Raw genomic sequence first — 15,662 nt, forward strand, 5'->3', positions numbered from 1 at the left:
TCATTTATACAGTATAGGCTATTGAATTTACTTATGAGACTGTTTTAAAAATAGCCATCCATAATAGACCACTGAAATAATTGGAAGCAAGAGAAGCAGTCTTTTTATATCCTCTAATAATTTGATTGAAGGATGTCAGTTTTAAACATATATTTTATGTAACAAAGTACAATATGTTGAATTTTCATGATACTTTGCCGAGTTTTAAACATGTTTAAAACTGACAACCTTCAATCAAATCACAATACACACAGTAAGAAGGAAGCAAACTTAAATCTAGCTCTCATCAATGGGCCATTTATACACATAGGGCATAAAGTACATTGTAAGTCATGCTAGTCGGAAATGCTTGTACATGTTAGCTTTTGTCTTCATTGGGTTAAGACATGAAAATCAGGTTAAGACATGAAATGAGTTCTCTCCACTGTCTTCAGTTTTGTGAATTTTCTGCCTGAATCCATATTGGGTATAGCTCTTCATTTATTCCCCTTTCCCATCTATTAATATTCTCAAGTGTTCTGCTCTGTTCTGTTAGTTCTTGGACACTAGGCAAAATTGCAAAGTAGCATTCATATTTTTCTGTTACGTAATAGTTACCTAATATTTTCAAGCAATTATAATCACAAAGTTTCAAAGTACATCATTTGTATTTTTCTTAGGTATACCTGAGTCTTTTATGTAAGAATATTTCTCACCAAAAGCTGTTATTGGTCAGTGAAACTTGGTAACAAGGTAGTTAACTGGTGATAGGTGGGTAAGTGGGGGAGGCCCCACTTACATGCCATTATCAAGAACTTTTTTCTTTGCATCAGAAACTATGTTGGGTGGTTGGGATAGAATTATGATAAAAGGCTCTGGTTTGTATACCATGATAAAATACAAATTACTTTAGAAATTTCTGATATATTCCTAAGGGAATACAAACCATTGCCTTTTATGTAGAAGACATTTACTATCTAGGTCCCTTCTACGTAGAAGACAGTTAATATCTGGGTCAATCTTACAACTGATGGGGTTAGATAACAGCTTTAACATCCCTAACCCCCAATCCCTGATTAAAAGAAAGAGTGGAGGAAATCATTACACCCATGAATAGAAACTCTAAGACAGGATGAAGTCTACTTGCATTGTGATCCATCCAGCACACACTCGGGAAAAATGGAAGAAAGAGGGCGCCAATCACATACCTGTTCAACCTCCAGCCTTACACTACCAAGTACCTTAGGTAAGATGCTTTTTTGTCTGAGAGGAGCTTAGAGACTACACATCCTGTTAAGCAGCCAAAATAGGTCCTAAGGAGAAGGGTTCAAGGACTTGAGGGTGATTTCCCTGGATAAAATGTGATAAGGTAGCCTGATGCTGCCAGACACCTGCCCCCATTATCTATGAATCAAAAGTTCTCTGAAAGATTAGGGATACATTTACAATTCACAGTCCAGGGGCTGTGTACATTTGCACACACATCAGGAGTTCTGAATGAACCAGGCACCATTCAAGTGTTTGCATGATCATGCAAATATATATCAACAGGATCTCCAGTGGTGCTGTACAGCAATCTGTCATATGTGAACCTTCCATCTGCACGAACACGTTGAGCAAGAAAGTTGCACCAACTCTATTCTACATACCTCTGCAGGAGTAAAAATAAGGAAGAAGTCCAGAACAGTCCTTGTTTCTGAACTAAACAAGCACACTCAAGGAATCCAGTGTTAACCCTTCCGGTGACTGACAGATATCACAACCTCAAACAAGAAAATGCTGCCTCCAACCCCTGAAGAAGGAATATGCTCACTCAAAGTCAAATAGAACTTCTTACAAGAGGACTTTCAAGGCCTTGTACTCTTCTTCCCATGGAAGGAAGAGGCAGAAGAGGATAGTATGCTCTTGCATCTCTTCATCTTACACTGTTGACAAGACATACTCTGATTAGGTACAGTTGATGTGTCAAGGCAGGAAGCAGTCTTGGGGGAGTACGGTTTGTATTCAAACACAGAACGTACCTTCACAGGCAAGATCAACACTACAGGAGACTAAACAGCGCTGAGCTCTTAAGTGGAAACAAAAACATGAACAGCAGTGAAAGATGTCACTCGGAATACACAGGGTTGGGGACATCTGTCAGTACTCCTGTTTAGTCACCAATGTGGCACAGGTAACAGACCACAAATATGTGCCACTGTTTTCCCAGGGAATGCTCAGCATGTGCAGTTTCGTCAAAACTGTCAGAGAGCATGGCCTGGTCATCTACCCTCACCAGTGTAATACCCCCTTGTGACCCAGAGAAGAATGAGCTAAAGGTAGGATGAGAAAGGCATTCCAGAAGGAAGGGGCCAAACAGATTTGGCAGTGCTGAAAGCAGAGTATGTAATCCCTTTGAAGAAACCAGCAAACATCTTTTGGCCTTCCCCAACTGCTGCCAAACCTTTCCATTGTGAAGGAGACCAGCCAACACACACATAACACCAATGCAGAACAACAAGAAGGGTTACACTTACACCACTAATAATAAATAAAGTGCCAAACTACTGCTTGCGACCTTCACAACTTTTGTTATTTACTTTTCTTGTTCAAATCCTTGTTGACAAAAAAAAGCAAAACATCATGCACACAATGAAAATGATGAAAAAAGTTTCAACCTAATGGTCAGCCAGAGCAAAGCAAGGCATCTTGACTCTGCCACAGCTGAAGAAAGATTGCTTAATGACAGCAGTGGGGGGTTCCCCCAACTCATGCACCTACCACCAGTTAAGTTAACAAGTACCTAGTTACCAAGTTCCAACAATGGAATGCTTCTACATAATAGGCAATAATTTATATTCCTCTAGGATCAAACATGAACTGCATCTAGATATTTTACTGTGAAAATTTTGCCATTTTTCATAAATCTTTCTTCAGTTTAACAATGACTGCCTTGTGTGACTGAAAGCTATTCCCTGATTTTTTGGGGGGGGATCAAGAGTCCTTACTATCCCAAGCCCAGGGAGTCATCCCTTTCAACATAACACCCAACCAGCTGAATACTGTACACTTTTATGCATTAAGTCAATCAGTGGACTTGTTACCATTCAATTAAGGTTCTCAAAATGGAGGTATCCTTCAAATGGTTTTGCCAAATACACTTTAGCCTGTCTTAGGCAAGTTAACAGATGAACTACAACCTTTAACCCTCTGATTTGAGAAATACCATTATAAGTATACCATATACAATATAATGAGTGTTCATACAACTATGTAATTGACAGAGAAATAATTTGGGTCAATGTCCAGAACAACTCCGCGGGGAGATATAAGAAAATAGGTCACACTATAATTTTCACAATATAAAATAATAAAACTTTGTCTCTGAACATTTTTTGAGGAGATTCACCATATCCGAGATATTAATGATTATCTAATCGGCATCCTCGAAAATTTTCTAAGTCGTTTGTTTACATCCAGTAGCACTTCGTGTAATTGATCTTACTGGAGTTAGTTCGAAAAAATTTTTACTGTAATGTTTTTACTGTAATGTTTCTCAGAAAAACTAGTTCCCCATCAAATGGTTTTCGATTTTTGACTTATAAGGTTAGACAATACCTGTCCCCAACACCCTCCATAGCTAATATGGCAAAATTGTGGGTGTTTCCTCATCATAAGAAGTGGTCTAAAATGCTTTAAATATGAAAAAATATTACATTATACTTTTAATTTTGGTACTTTATGCATGCAGAGTTCTTCTGGACATTCACCATAATTTGCATGGCTTCTGGCTCAAGTTAGGTTGGGGGGAGGGGGCAACCTTTCACCAATCCAGGTATGGACCCAGCATAAAGGTTAGCTAGTATGCATTCCTGCATTTTATAAACTCACTGCACCATAACTCAGGTTAGGTGGGGCACTGGTTTCTGGTCAAGGAAAGACTCACACCTATGGTTAGGTTAGAATGCATTTCTGAATTCTTTTAGGTGTTGTTTTACTTTAATACCAGTTCTTGATACAATATTGAATTTTTTTCCTACATTCTTGTATCTCCTTAAGATGATTAATACAAAAAAGTACACTAACACCCATTGCAAATTTACTTCTGCAGGCATTTTTGCCAACTTTATGTTTCAACATTCAGACACAACAGTGTCAATCTGAGTTTGCTCCCCAGGAAGGGGTAAAGGCCAAACCACCTGGGGTACGGCAAATTTAATCAGATCCATCCCTGTACCTGTTGCTAGGCCTTCATGTGTTACAGAATTTTCTGTAATTATGCCTTATACTATTGATACACATCAATTAAAAATTCTGTTGGGTTTGGGCTAGTATTTATTCCTCCCTTTCTAGCCTAAGCCTAACAGGTGCACTGGTTTTCTCCCATCGAGCACTGTTTCCCTCACACGTAGCCTAGTCTAAATAAGCTAGGTATGGTAGGTTACATAGGCCTAGGGAAGAGTTCCACTCCACAACAGCCTCGCACTCGTTTGAACAGACAAAACCTGACTTGAATTAGGCTGAGCCCCCTCGCTCTGGCCCTAAGGAGGCTTAGGCCTATTGCAACATAAAATTGTCAGTACCCTATAATACCTCAGGCTACGCTGACGATGTCCTTAAGTTTAGGATAAAGGATAAAGGATGTGACTCTGTCCTCAAGTTTAGGATGGAGGCTAAAGGCAAAGGCGTGAAAAGGCAAGGTGCGAAAGTGACAGCAGCGAAACATTTGAATTTTGGCCCTGAGTCTGGGAATGGCCTACTTGGTTAACCTACGTCAAGGATACTCACGGGAAACGCCCGGATCCGCATCTTTTGGTGTTCCTTTTTGTTGGTGGGCTTTATAGAAGACATCTTGCTGGTTTTCGCAATCCCAAAGTGACAAACACAAGCCTGAACGAGCTGTGGCCAAATTCCTTGACACTTCTTCAGCGATCAGAATCGTCGTTGCACCGATCAAAACATCAACAACATTTCATTGTCCCCAACTCATATGCGGCATCTTTACACTCATCCGGCGAGCAATTTGCATCAACAAATGGTTCATGGACATATTACTAATACGGTCATGCTGACGACAGATACTCGGAAATACTGACAAGACGATATTTGTTTCTCTAGGGCCACAAAGCACAATGATCATCCGCCATGATTGTTGATAGATGACTTTCACATTGCGCGAGGAAAACTAGTTCCAAACTGCATGTTTATTTCCCTTTATATTTTGTCCTCTTTAAATCTATGCCTATTCATGTTTTAAAAAATTCATTTCTTGGATTATTGGCACTCGTTATTTTTGTACAGTATCATGTACGATAACTTGTTCCTTTTTGTATTTTTCATTAAAAAGCGTTTCCCATAATTTAGGACATTTCTCGAGTTATTTCATTAGACCAATTTGTCAACTCTTCGACACATGAGAAGGGCAAAATATAATATCAAAAGTTACACAGACCAGACTAGTTCCAATTCAAGTATGAATTGGATACGTTACCTTCGCTGTGTGTAACAAGTGGCTTTTTACACAATTAGCTTTCAGATCATTTGAATGTCCCTGCTGCTTGATCCCGACAAAAAATGGAAACTGCTTTTTGTATTATATGCATGAAATATATATATATATATATATATATATATATATATATATATATATATATATATATATATATATATATATATATATATATATATATCTATATACATACATATATATACACATGTATATATATATATATATATATATATATATATATATATATATATATATATATATAATTTGATAGTTCAGTCGCTAATTAGTTGATAAAAATTATAGCCTACGTAGGTAAAAGTCCCTATTCTGTATATAAGAAAATGTTGATCAATGGCTACAATGGTGTTTGATGTGGAGACTATGATAATGGATGCAGATGGTGCGATCCGTTTGCCTGACTGAGCTGCATATACAAAGAGCTTGTGTACGACAAAAATAAACTCAGTATTGGCAAGAAGCAATTAGATTATCAAACTCATAAACAAACTGAAAAGCACATGACAAGCCACATGATAGCCTACACTCTCAGGAAATCTACCCTTAAGAGTTCTATCGTGCGAAACCAGAGAGAAAGCGTTAGGTAGATATATATATATATATATATATATATATATATATATATATATATATATATATATATATATATATATATACTGTATATATAAGAAAATAATAGAATTTAGTTGAGATCATTCTTTGCTCTCCACCCAGATTGAAATCCTTGATACGTCTGCAGAAGACGATTGATGCACAAGATGTTTTATTCTTGACCAATTCTTAAACTATAGATAGCCTATAAGATAGATCGGGACTGTAGATGATACACCATGGCGTTCTGAAGCAGCTTTGACTTGTAGCCTGGAACTCTCTAAATTGGAAAAGGAAAACTGTAGACTCTTACCAAGAACCACATCATTGATGATGAATTATAGTTAATGAAAAAAGCTTATAAAAGTAACTTTTTTCGGGAGATGTACCCTTATTCCTGATTATAAACAATAATGGAGATACCGTACCTAAGATAAAAAATAATAACGGAGGTAAAGCGTCAAAGGCACAGGAAAAGATTAAAACTAAACTGGAGCAAAACAGACCTCATTATAATGTGGTCAGAGCAAGTCTTGAATAAAAACCATGCCATTAAAGCAAAGCAAAGTGACGATGCAGAGGTAGAAGCAGTCAAGACCGCAAGAAACTTAATAGTATTAACTAAGTGATGAACGCTGCAACAGGATACATGGTGAAAACGTGACATTACCACCTAAGAAACGTAGCCTTCATAAAGAAGCATCGAAGTAAGTATACTCTTTAGAAAAGCCTGTACAAAATTGTATAACTAAATAATGAACTACTGATACTGCCTTTGTAATAGTCTACCAACCTGCTCACTGAAGAGGTTGCAATGCAAATTATGTTGGGCATCCAAATAATGATGAGTGAATCCCTGCTAGATAAAATCTCTTCCGTTCTAAATGAGCTTCACCGGCTGTTACCTAATAGATGAAGAATCGAGTTTTATGTGTTTTAACGTGCATCATGATAAACAGCTATAAGCAGCATTAAGCCTAACTCACGCATATGATCATTCGTGAACATGGGTGATTTGAACCAAGATACAAAGAAGATACTTTAAAGTACAAGGCACTTGCACTGTTCAATGAATGGCCCCAAGAGCTAGAAAAAATGCGAAAACTAGAAAAATATCGATTAGAAAACAATCATGGTAGAAAATAGTCTTTCAAGATATTATGAGCTATAAATGACAAACAAATAGGGTCCGATAGGAGAGTTTAAAATAAAATGCGGGTGAATGTTTAGTTTGTAGAGCTACCTTATATAACACAGTGATTGACAGTTTTCAAGTGGCTGCGCACGCTACTTTTTATGTGCCTTTTAGAATGTAATAGAATCAGCTAAAATTTTTTCAAAGACGCCTTATATCGGGTAGTGATCATATGATAATGTTTTTAACCTTGAATAGACCCATAATATACGTCATGCTTATAGATTTTTTTAACCTTAGTCTGGCTCAAAATAATTCTCAGATTTCTCTTGCAAAAACTTTCAGTTTCTCTAGGTTTTGCAGTTTCTCTCCACTATCCTAAATCTTGTAACATAATCCTTTGACGCTCTAAAGTATACGATAAAGCCTGAATGCATTTACTTTTAAAACCACTGAGAGTTCTTTCAGGGCCTCTCGTAGCAAAAATCAGGGAAAGAAGTAAAGAAATGGAAAGTACATACTAATTAACGAACGTAGCAAGATTTATGGATTTTTCAGGATATGTCTCTCCCTTTACTTAATGTTGAACTTACCCCCTTTTCTTTATTTTAAAAGTGACTCCATCTTTATAGACCTTCCCTCAAATGATGAGCTATTCTTGGAAAACTTTTCGTCATGCATGGCATATGGGTCCAAATGTTGATCCGTTGATCTCTGAATTGTCTTAGGTTAATTCAATTGGATATGAGAGGCTTCATATTTTTGTTTCAGAGTTTTTCTTTTGATATTTTGTGACTTTTATGCTTTAATTAATTTCTGGTGATGTTAAACTGAACCCTAATATACATTTAACCAAAATAAAGGAAGGGAAGGATTTGATATGAATAGTTCGACTTTCAAATTACGAATCGCAAACCATAATCTACATTGACAAGTCGGCCATGAGGACATGAAGACCGACGTTCGTTTATACTTGAAATACTCTAGCGAACTGTCCACGGCTTATGACAAACCATGGAGCACAGTGTAAAGTCTAATTTTTCTCAGTTGATATACAGTTCTGCATAGTTATGGACAGCACTAAATACATTATGACCAAATAGGAAACATAATGAATGTCACAAAGTGTTGGACTAACAAAAAAAAAATAAAAATAAAACACTGGATATAAATGAAGTTAACACACAACGTATATATTAATATGGCAACAAAAGAAACAGATATAAGCTTGATATTAAAAGAGTAAACATGAATACCACAGAGGTGCACGTGGTGAAAACTTACGAACTTGGGATTATCATTGATGAACAAATAAAATAGCATTCTTTATCCATATATAATGAAATATTTGAAAGCGGATACGTTAAAAATGATTGCTCATATGACAGGAAATCGCTGGACTAGACTACAACAGTGGTCTCTATGATATGACAATCTATGAAAGTAACAGGGTTCAGTCAATAAGGCATCCAAGTCTCGAATTAATAAAACCCAAAGTAACGGGTTGACTCAAATTATGTTTGAGTTTCACTGCTACCAGTCAAATCAAGAAGTGAATGTAAAGTGTGTTTTGACATACATCGCAACACACCAAATGAAAACTATGCACCACCAAAGTATAACTATGTATAAAAGGAGGGATGGATAGATAAGTGAAGCCAAATTGCAACAAGGATATTGGATAACGCTCAGCACGCGGCATCCAGACCATTGAAGAAGCTGCTCCATAACCAAAAAGATATGTGAACTTACAGACATACTAAAGCTGACAAATGACCGAATGAAGGGCAATAAGGACGGTCTTTCGTTCTTTCTTTAAATCTCAGAGCAGAAAACTTTTATGGATAGAGTCAACAGACTATAAACCTATGAGTGCTACAAAGTGAAAATAAATAAATAAATAGGTAATGGAAAATAGAGCTGATACACCTGAATTCACCAAGATGGTCACGAGGAAGATACTTACGAAGTAAATGAAAAGCCTTTTCCACAGTTTTCATTTTATTTACGAAGAACGTTCCACTCCTTTCAATTTTGTGGCTCAAAGATTTGACGGAACGTTGTCCTGTGAAACGCGGATGAATTTCAACAGCTGGTGTGACGTCACGAAGTAAACATGGCTCTGCAAGTTGCGAGGATCCCGGCTATTCGATTAGTCAAAAATTATGGCTTTTCGGCGGTCAGAGGAATTAACAGTTCTGCAGCGAGGAGTTGTTCTATTGCACACACTCTGCAAGTCCGAGAAAAGATTCAGAAAAAGAGACGCGATGCTTTACTTGGAGGCGGCCAAAAGAGAATCGATGCCCAGCATAAAAAGGTGATACAGTATTACCTTGGCCTAGTCGCGAGACCTTGCCCTAGGTCATGCTAGGTTAGTCGAGACCGGTAAACCCCCCCCCCATTTATATTGCTACCTTAGAATATAAAATGAAATTATTAGCAGTAGTCCATTTAATTCTCTTCAACTGTAACTAGGGCTACAAGCTTGACCCAGGCTATGGTCTCAAGGCTATTACGCCACTTACATAACACCCAAGAGTCAGGGAGACCTAGGGCTCCCCTATTTTGAACTTTTGATTGTTGTATTCCTTAGTATAGCTTGTATTGTAATGTGTTGTATTTCTTTGCAAAAATGAATATTTGGTAAATACCTTCATGCTCAAGTGTTTTTGATGGAGAATTTTTATTTCTGATGTTTAAGGTTTTTGGGTGTTTTGATCAAACGATCCTGATGTTTATCCTGTAGATAAAACTTGAAACTACTACCGCATGCTTCTAGGTTCAGCAACTTCCAGTTTACTTGCAAAATGGGCGCTGTGTCCAGCACCAGCTCCTTGAGGTTGAACATTAAACATAAAACAATGACGGTAATATCGTGGTAAATCTAAGCAACAGCTTGGAAATTGATTTTTGCTCTGCTTTTAGTGTCGCTGACAAAGGAGGTGGTGTTGATTATTGTCAGTCAATTATTATTAACCTCATATCTACCCATCATGGTTGGGGACCCTTTGGGAATGCGTGGTTTTGGGTGTGGGAAATCATTGGGAGAAAGACCAGACTGCCATGCTGTTGTCATGGAATGGTTCTGTGCATTCACAAGTCATTAGGGAGGCATATGTTCAAGAAGGGATTGGCTAAGAAAACCTGTTATAAAAATAAGTATAGTAACCTAACATACCCTAACCTCACCTAACTGGCCCCCAGACCCCCCAGTGAAGGAAGCTTCACTTTTTACCAGTAGTTCTCCTAGGCTGTAATGTTGTGCATGGGCAATAGCATTTCAGGATGGCCAGCATACAACTTCTGAGGCTTCTGAGGTTAATTATAGTCAACCGATGAAAAATAATGGTAAATTCTTGATAAGCAACCAAGATACTAAAGGAAAAATTAATTTCCAAAGTAATACCCCATGCAGAGCTATTGCTTAGTTCTACCAACATCATAAACATAAACAAAAACATGGATAGAAGGCGGTAAATATTTCAGTCAGCGACTGGTGGGACGAGGCCGCAGTAGTAGTAATTTCAAGTTTTACCTGTGTTTTTGCTGGAAATAGGTGGGTAATACATTACAACCTCCCCTGGCCCTGTAGTGAAGTAGTGCCATCAGTGCACCTCGCTTCAGGCCCTAGCTGTAACCTCTTTCATTCCTTTTACTGTATCTCCATTCATATCTTTCTTCCATCTTCCCTCTCCTAACAATTGTTTCATAGTGCAAATGCGAGGTTTTTCTCCATTTTACTTTCAGCACTGAATGGCCACATAGACCCCAGCACTTGGACATTGGCCTAGATTTTATATATTCTAATTCCAATTCCATTCCAACCTCCCCTTAGGTCTAAACATTAGCCTCTTGACCCATAGTTGGAGACTGGGGTTTCAGGGTAGGTGAATACAAAAACTAGTTAAACAACAAGAGTTGCATTCAAACCTAACCTAACTTAGGATTGTTCCGACACAATATACAAACCCTCGGTCCTTGACATTAGGATTACTTTCAGGCTAGGCTGGAAACAGCCGTTGAACTTCAAACAAGGTGGTTAGGCAGTTAACTACCGTCCGGGAGGCGGGAGTACCGCCTGCCCTGATGTAAACATTCCAATTTGCTTTCGGCCGTCGTGGAATGCGGATGTTGTTCTTCGCTCTCTGCCTTACTGCCCTTTTTCAGCTTTTTGGTGGGAAATTTCCTTCTTTTTTGTTTTGAGAATAAATGTTGACAAACCTTGTAAACCCTCCTATCCCGAGTGTGTGTGTCCTGGGGTGGGAGGCAAGAAATGTAATACCTTTCGTTCTAGCGTCAATACGGACCCACATGCCCTTTGCCCAGCTTGCAGGGGATGTGTGTGTTCGTGCAACGCTCCTTGTAGCGAGTGTTGTTGCTGGTCTCCCGAACAGTGGAAGAGGTTTGAAGGGAGGAGACACTACTGTCAGAAGCTGGCCAAGGAATCGTCCGAGGGTAACGCCCCAACGACTCCAGTGGTGGCTAATGTGTCAGGTTTGTTTCTCCCTTCCTGTGAACTTCCCCTGCTTACTCCCTCTCCCTCAGATGAGGACTCCCCCTCCTCTTCCTCATTCATTTCATTGGGTGTGGAAGGGCGTGGGGGGGCGGTTGACCAGGACATCCTCTCGGGGGTCTCTTCTTGAGCTGGGGAATTTTTCCCCAGAGCGAGCAGAGACTTCCCAGTTTAACCTGAGTGTTTCCTCAGGTTTAGGGGTGGATACAGACCAGGTATCAGACCTATCCTCGGCCTGGTTACACTTGGGTATACCTGGCTTTCCGTCACTGGAGGGCCTGATGTCTCATCTGTCTGGCGCTCCAGTAACAACGCATTCAGCTACCACTACCACCACCATGTCTGTCACCATGTCTGCTTTCGCAAAACTGCCTGTGTCGGTGGCTTCACACCTGGACACCCAGGTTTCGGCTGCCCCTGCCTCTCACCATTCTGTGTCGCTGCCTCCTGGGTTCCTGGCCCCGCTCTCATGACCTGGGCCTTCCTACATGGTGACGTCATCGGTGCCGTATATGATGTCTACCCCTGTTGCTGACCCTGGCCCGTTTATGACTATGGTTCCGGCTCCTCGCTTCCCGGTCTCTTGGCCCGGCTTGACTACTGACACGCCTCCCATGCCTTCGACCCTGGCTCAGCCTGGCCTGGTTGCCCATGTGCCACCCGTGCCTGCATCCCTGGCTCCTCCTCCACACGTCCCTGGCTGCCGTGCTGGTGTTCCTGTCCCGGTAACTGCTGGCCCGAGCACCGTTTACGCTGCCTGGGTGGCGCCTGCTTCTGTGGCCCCCTCAGCTGCTCCTGATTCTTCAGCTGCTTCTGCATGGTTTGGGGACCTGACTTCAATCCTGAGGAAGATGGCGAAGAAGAAGTAAAAAAAGAGATCAAGAAAGGTGTTGTCGTCTTCGTCATCATCTTCATCTTCATCTGCTACCTCTTCTTCCTCTTCTCCTCCTGAGGCTTCCCAGCCAAAGAAGAAGAAGCCTGCCTCTTCCCCCCAAAGTTATCCATAGATCAAGGAAACGCTGCTCTGGCCCCCGGCTCAGTCGCATCGGGAGCCAAGGGCGTGCAGACCACAGTCTGCACTCCCCCAGCTGTGCCAAAGAAACCTGCTTCTAAGGCCAGCGGGTTCACGTCTGACACTTGTGCGCGAGTCACTCCGAGTACCCGGGTTTCCAAGGAGACCCGGGTGCCCCAGTCTGATACGGGAGAAACTTCTCGTCGTACAGACCCAGGCATGGGGCGAGAGAAAGAGTCTGGGCATGCAGGTGCCCTGACTCTTCCTGCTGATACTTCCTTGAGTGCCAAGCCAGGTTCCCAGGAAAGTGCTTCGGTCCCTCGGGTCCGAACGCCTGGAGAAGCGGAGAAGACGTCCCCTGCTCAGTCTTCCCGAGAGGCTATGACCTCAAAGAAGACTGGGGTGCGTCTAGAGGACAGCGCAAGCTCGCGCCAGCCAGCCGCGCGCTTGACTCCTCCGGGTCCCTGGCCGCGTCTGCGCAGCCAGCCTGGCTCGGGGGAGGCGAGTGCACGGCTCGACTCACGCGAGCCGCTCCGCTCTCCTCGGGAGACTGCTTTGCTTAGGCGTAAGCACTCTCCTCCTCCCGGGCTGCCGTCACCATTGCGGGTTGGTGACTGCTCCCGGCCCGCTGCCCCCGTTGGTTCTGCCAGCAAGGCCAGTGGGAATGCCCGATCCTCCTCGCCTGTCCCCTCTACCTCCTGGGCTCCTTCCAAGGGGCACGAGTCGGACGGGAAGAACTCTGGCAAGTTTTCTCACCAGAGTTCTACCTCGGGGGCATATGTACCTGGCTCGGTCCTCGGCTCGACCAGGTCTTATGCCCACATGGTGCAGGAAGGATCACGGGGGTCTGCCGAGGTTCTCCCTCAGCAGTCTGGAGGGACTTGAGGGTCCTCTTCCCCAGGATGCGGACACCCCTGAGATACAGAGGATGTTTGCTGAGGTTATTGCGCTGATTTGTCAGCACAATGACCTTGGGGAAGGGACCACGGCCTCAACTGTGGATCGTCCGTTGTGCCTCAAATCCTACTGGGGACCCAAGAAGGAACCCAAGGCTTTGGTGGGGCTGCCGTGGTCCACACTTGCCAAAGGGGTCCTTGACCAGGTGAATGGTCTTGTGTCTGGGCAAGACAATTCACTTAGATCGAACTGCTCGAACAAGCTTCTTCTTCCCCACCTCTGCCTCGCCAGAAGTGCTTCTACACACCATCGGAGAGGGCCTTGCCACCTAAACAGGTTGACCTGGACCTGGTACGTCTGGATCTGGGTCTTACGTTGCAGCAGCTACTGCAGAGAGCATCTCCCCCTCTCAGCAAGGAGCCGCAACCCCGGAAGCCACCGCCATGGCGGCCTTCCAGGCAGTCTCCTGGCTCGATCTGTGGTCCTTCACAGTATCGAAGGGAGCTGCTTCCTTGGGTGCTATCGTACCTGGGGAGGATTCCACCTTTGGGAGACTATGCCAGTCCGGAGGTAGGGCCATGTCCTACCTCGCCCACCAGACGGCAAACCTGTGGGCTAACCTGGTCCTGAAGCAGAGAGACACCATTCTCTCTAGCTTCTCCAGGTCTGTAGGACCCGAGTCGGAAATAACCCTGCGGAATGGACTGTTGCTGGGTTCCGCCTCTCTCTTCCCTAGGGAGTTGGTGGACGCCGCGGTGAACAAGCGCCGGGCTGATGACAGCGACTGGCTTGTCCACCAGGCAGTGGCCAAGACCTCTGGGTCTTCGCGTTCCACTGCGGCCAGGCCCTCGGGCCAGGCTGGCACTTCCTCGGCCCCTAAGAAGTCCCAGTCTTCGAAGGGGTCCCGTGGGAACACCCAGCCTTCTTCTTCCTCTAGAAAGAGCTGGTCTTCCCACCCTTTTCAGCCCACTTTCCAACCCGGTAAAGGGGGCAAGGGGAAGAAGAAGAAGGGGAAACGCTAGGGGCAGTGTTCCTCCCCAAAAGTTGCTGAGGGTGGGGTTGCCTGTCGAGCCATTGGGCAACATGGCAGCGACACAGAGCCGAGACCTGGATAGTGGATGTCCTTCGGGAGGGATATCTACTACCCTTTGAGTCTCGGCCTCTCCTCACCTACTCTCCAGTCCATCTTCGCACATACATCCAAGGAACACCGAAGGACTCCACACTATAGCAAGAAGTGCAAGCCATGCCGAGCAAGGGTGCTGTGGAAGTTGTGTCGGACCAGTCTCCAGGCTTTTACATCCGTATCTTTCTTGTAGAGAAAGCTTCAGGGGGATGGAGACCAGTCATAGACCTCTCTCCCCTGAACTGATTCGTTCACCAGACTCAGTTCAAGATGGAAACAACGTGATCCGTGCTTGCTTCCATCAGGAAAAACGACTTCATGCTCCCGGTGGACTTGAGGGATGTGTATTTCCAAATACCCATTCATCCGTCCTCTCGCAAGTACCTCCGCTTTATCCTCGGGGAGACGGTCTTCCAATTCAGGGCACTTTGCTTCGGGCTCTTGACCGCTCCCCAGGTATTCATGAGAGTCTTCTCGTTCGTGTCAGCTTGGGCCCACTTGCACGGGATACGTCTACTGAGGTATCTCGACGACTGGCTGGTCCTGGCGAGCTCCTGCTCGCAGTTGCTACAGGACAGGGATTGACTTCTCGAGTTATGCCATGATCTTGGGATTTTGGTGAACCTCGAGAAGTTAGATCTCATCCCCAAGCAGAAGATAAAGTACCTGGGCATGCTGATAGACTCTGTGGCAGCGAAAGTCTTTCCCTCAGACTCTCGTATCAGCAGGTTCAGGCAGGCAGCACAGCTGTTCCTGTCATGACAGGAGCAGCCAGCCCGGCAATGGCAAGTCGTCATCGGTCACCTGTCGTCGCTGGAGAAGCTAGTACCTCATGGGCGTCTTCACCTGTGGTCTCTACAATGGAGACTAAAGGAGTATTGGTCCCAGTCCCGAGACCCCCAG

At 43.1% G+C, this 15,662-nt stretch overlaps 2 protein-coding genes across 2 annotated transcripts in view; one reads left to right on the plus strand and one right to left on the minus strand.

Moving 5' to 3' along the window:
* The window catches only part of Cul3 (cullin 3), an 86,530-nt gene extending 81,340 nt beyond the window's left edge, over positions 1-5,190 (minus strand). The window contains exon 1 of the mRNA XM_067115587.1: positions 4,747-5,190. Within this exon, the coding sequence (XP_066971688.1) occupies positions 4,747-4,809 (63 nt within the window). The 5' untranslated portion in view covers positions 4,810-5,190. The remainder of the gene's footprint in view (positions 1-4,746) is intronic.
* A 3,568-nt stretch (positions 5,191-8,758) lies between these two features.
* Positions 8,759-15,662, plus strand: part of LOC136845346 (propionyl-CoA carboxylase beta chain, mitochondrial-like) — a 58,924-nt gene continuing 52,020 nt past the window's right edge. Inside the window, exon 1 of the mRNA XM_067115588.1 lies at positions 8,759-9,528. Within this exon, the coding sequence (XP_066971689.1) occupies positions 9,328-9,528 (201 nt within the window). The 5' untranslated portion in view covers positions 8,759-9,327. The remainder of the gene's footprint in view (positions 9,529-15,662) is intronic.

Source organism: Macrobrachium rosenbergii, chromosome 13 (genome assembly GCF_040412425.1).
Source record: "Macrobrachium rosenbergii isolate ZJJX-2024 chromosome 13, ASM4041242v1, whole genome shotgun sequence".
Lineage (NCBI taxonomy): Eukaryota > Metazoa > Arthropoda > Malacostraca > Decapoda > Palaemonidae > Macrobrachium > Macrobrachium rosenbergii.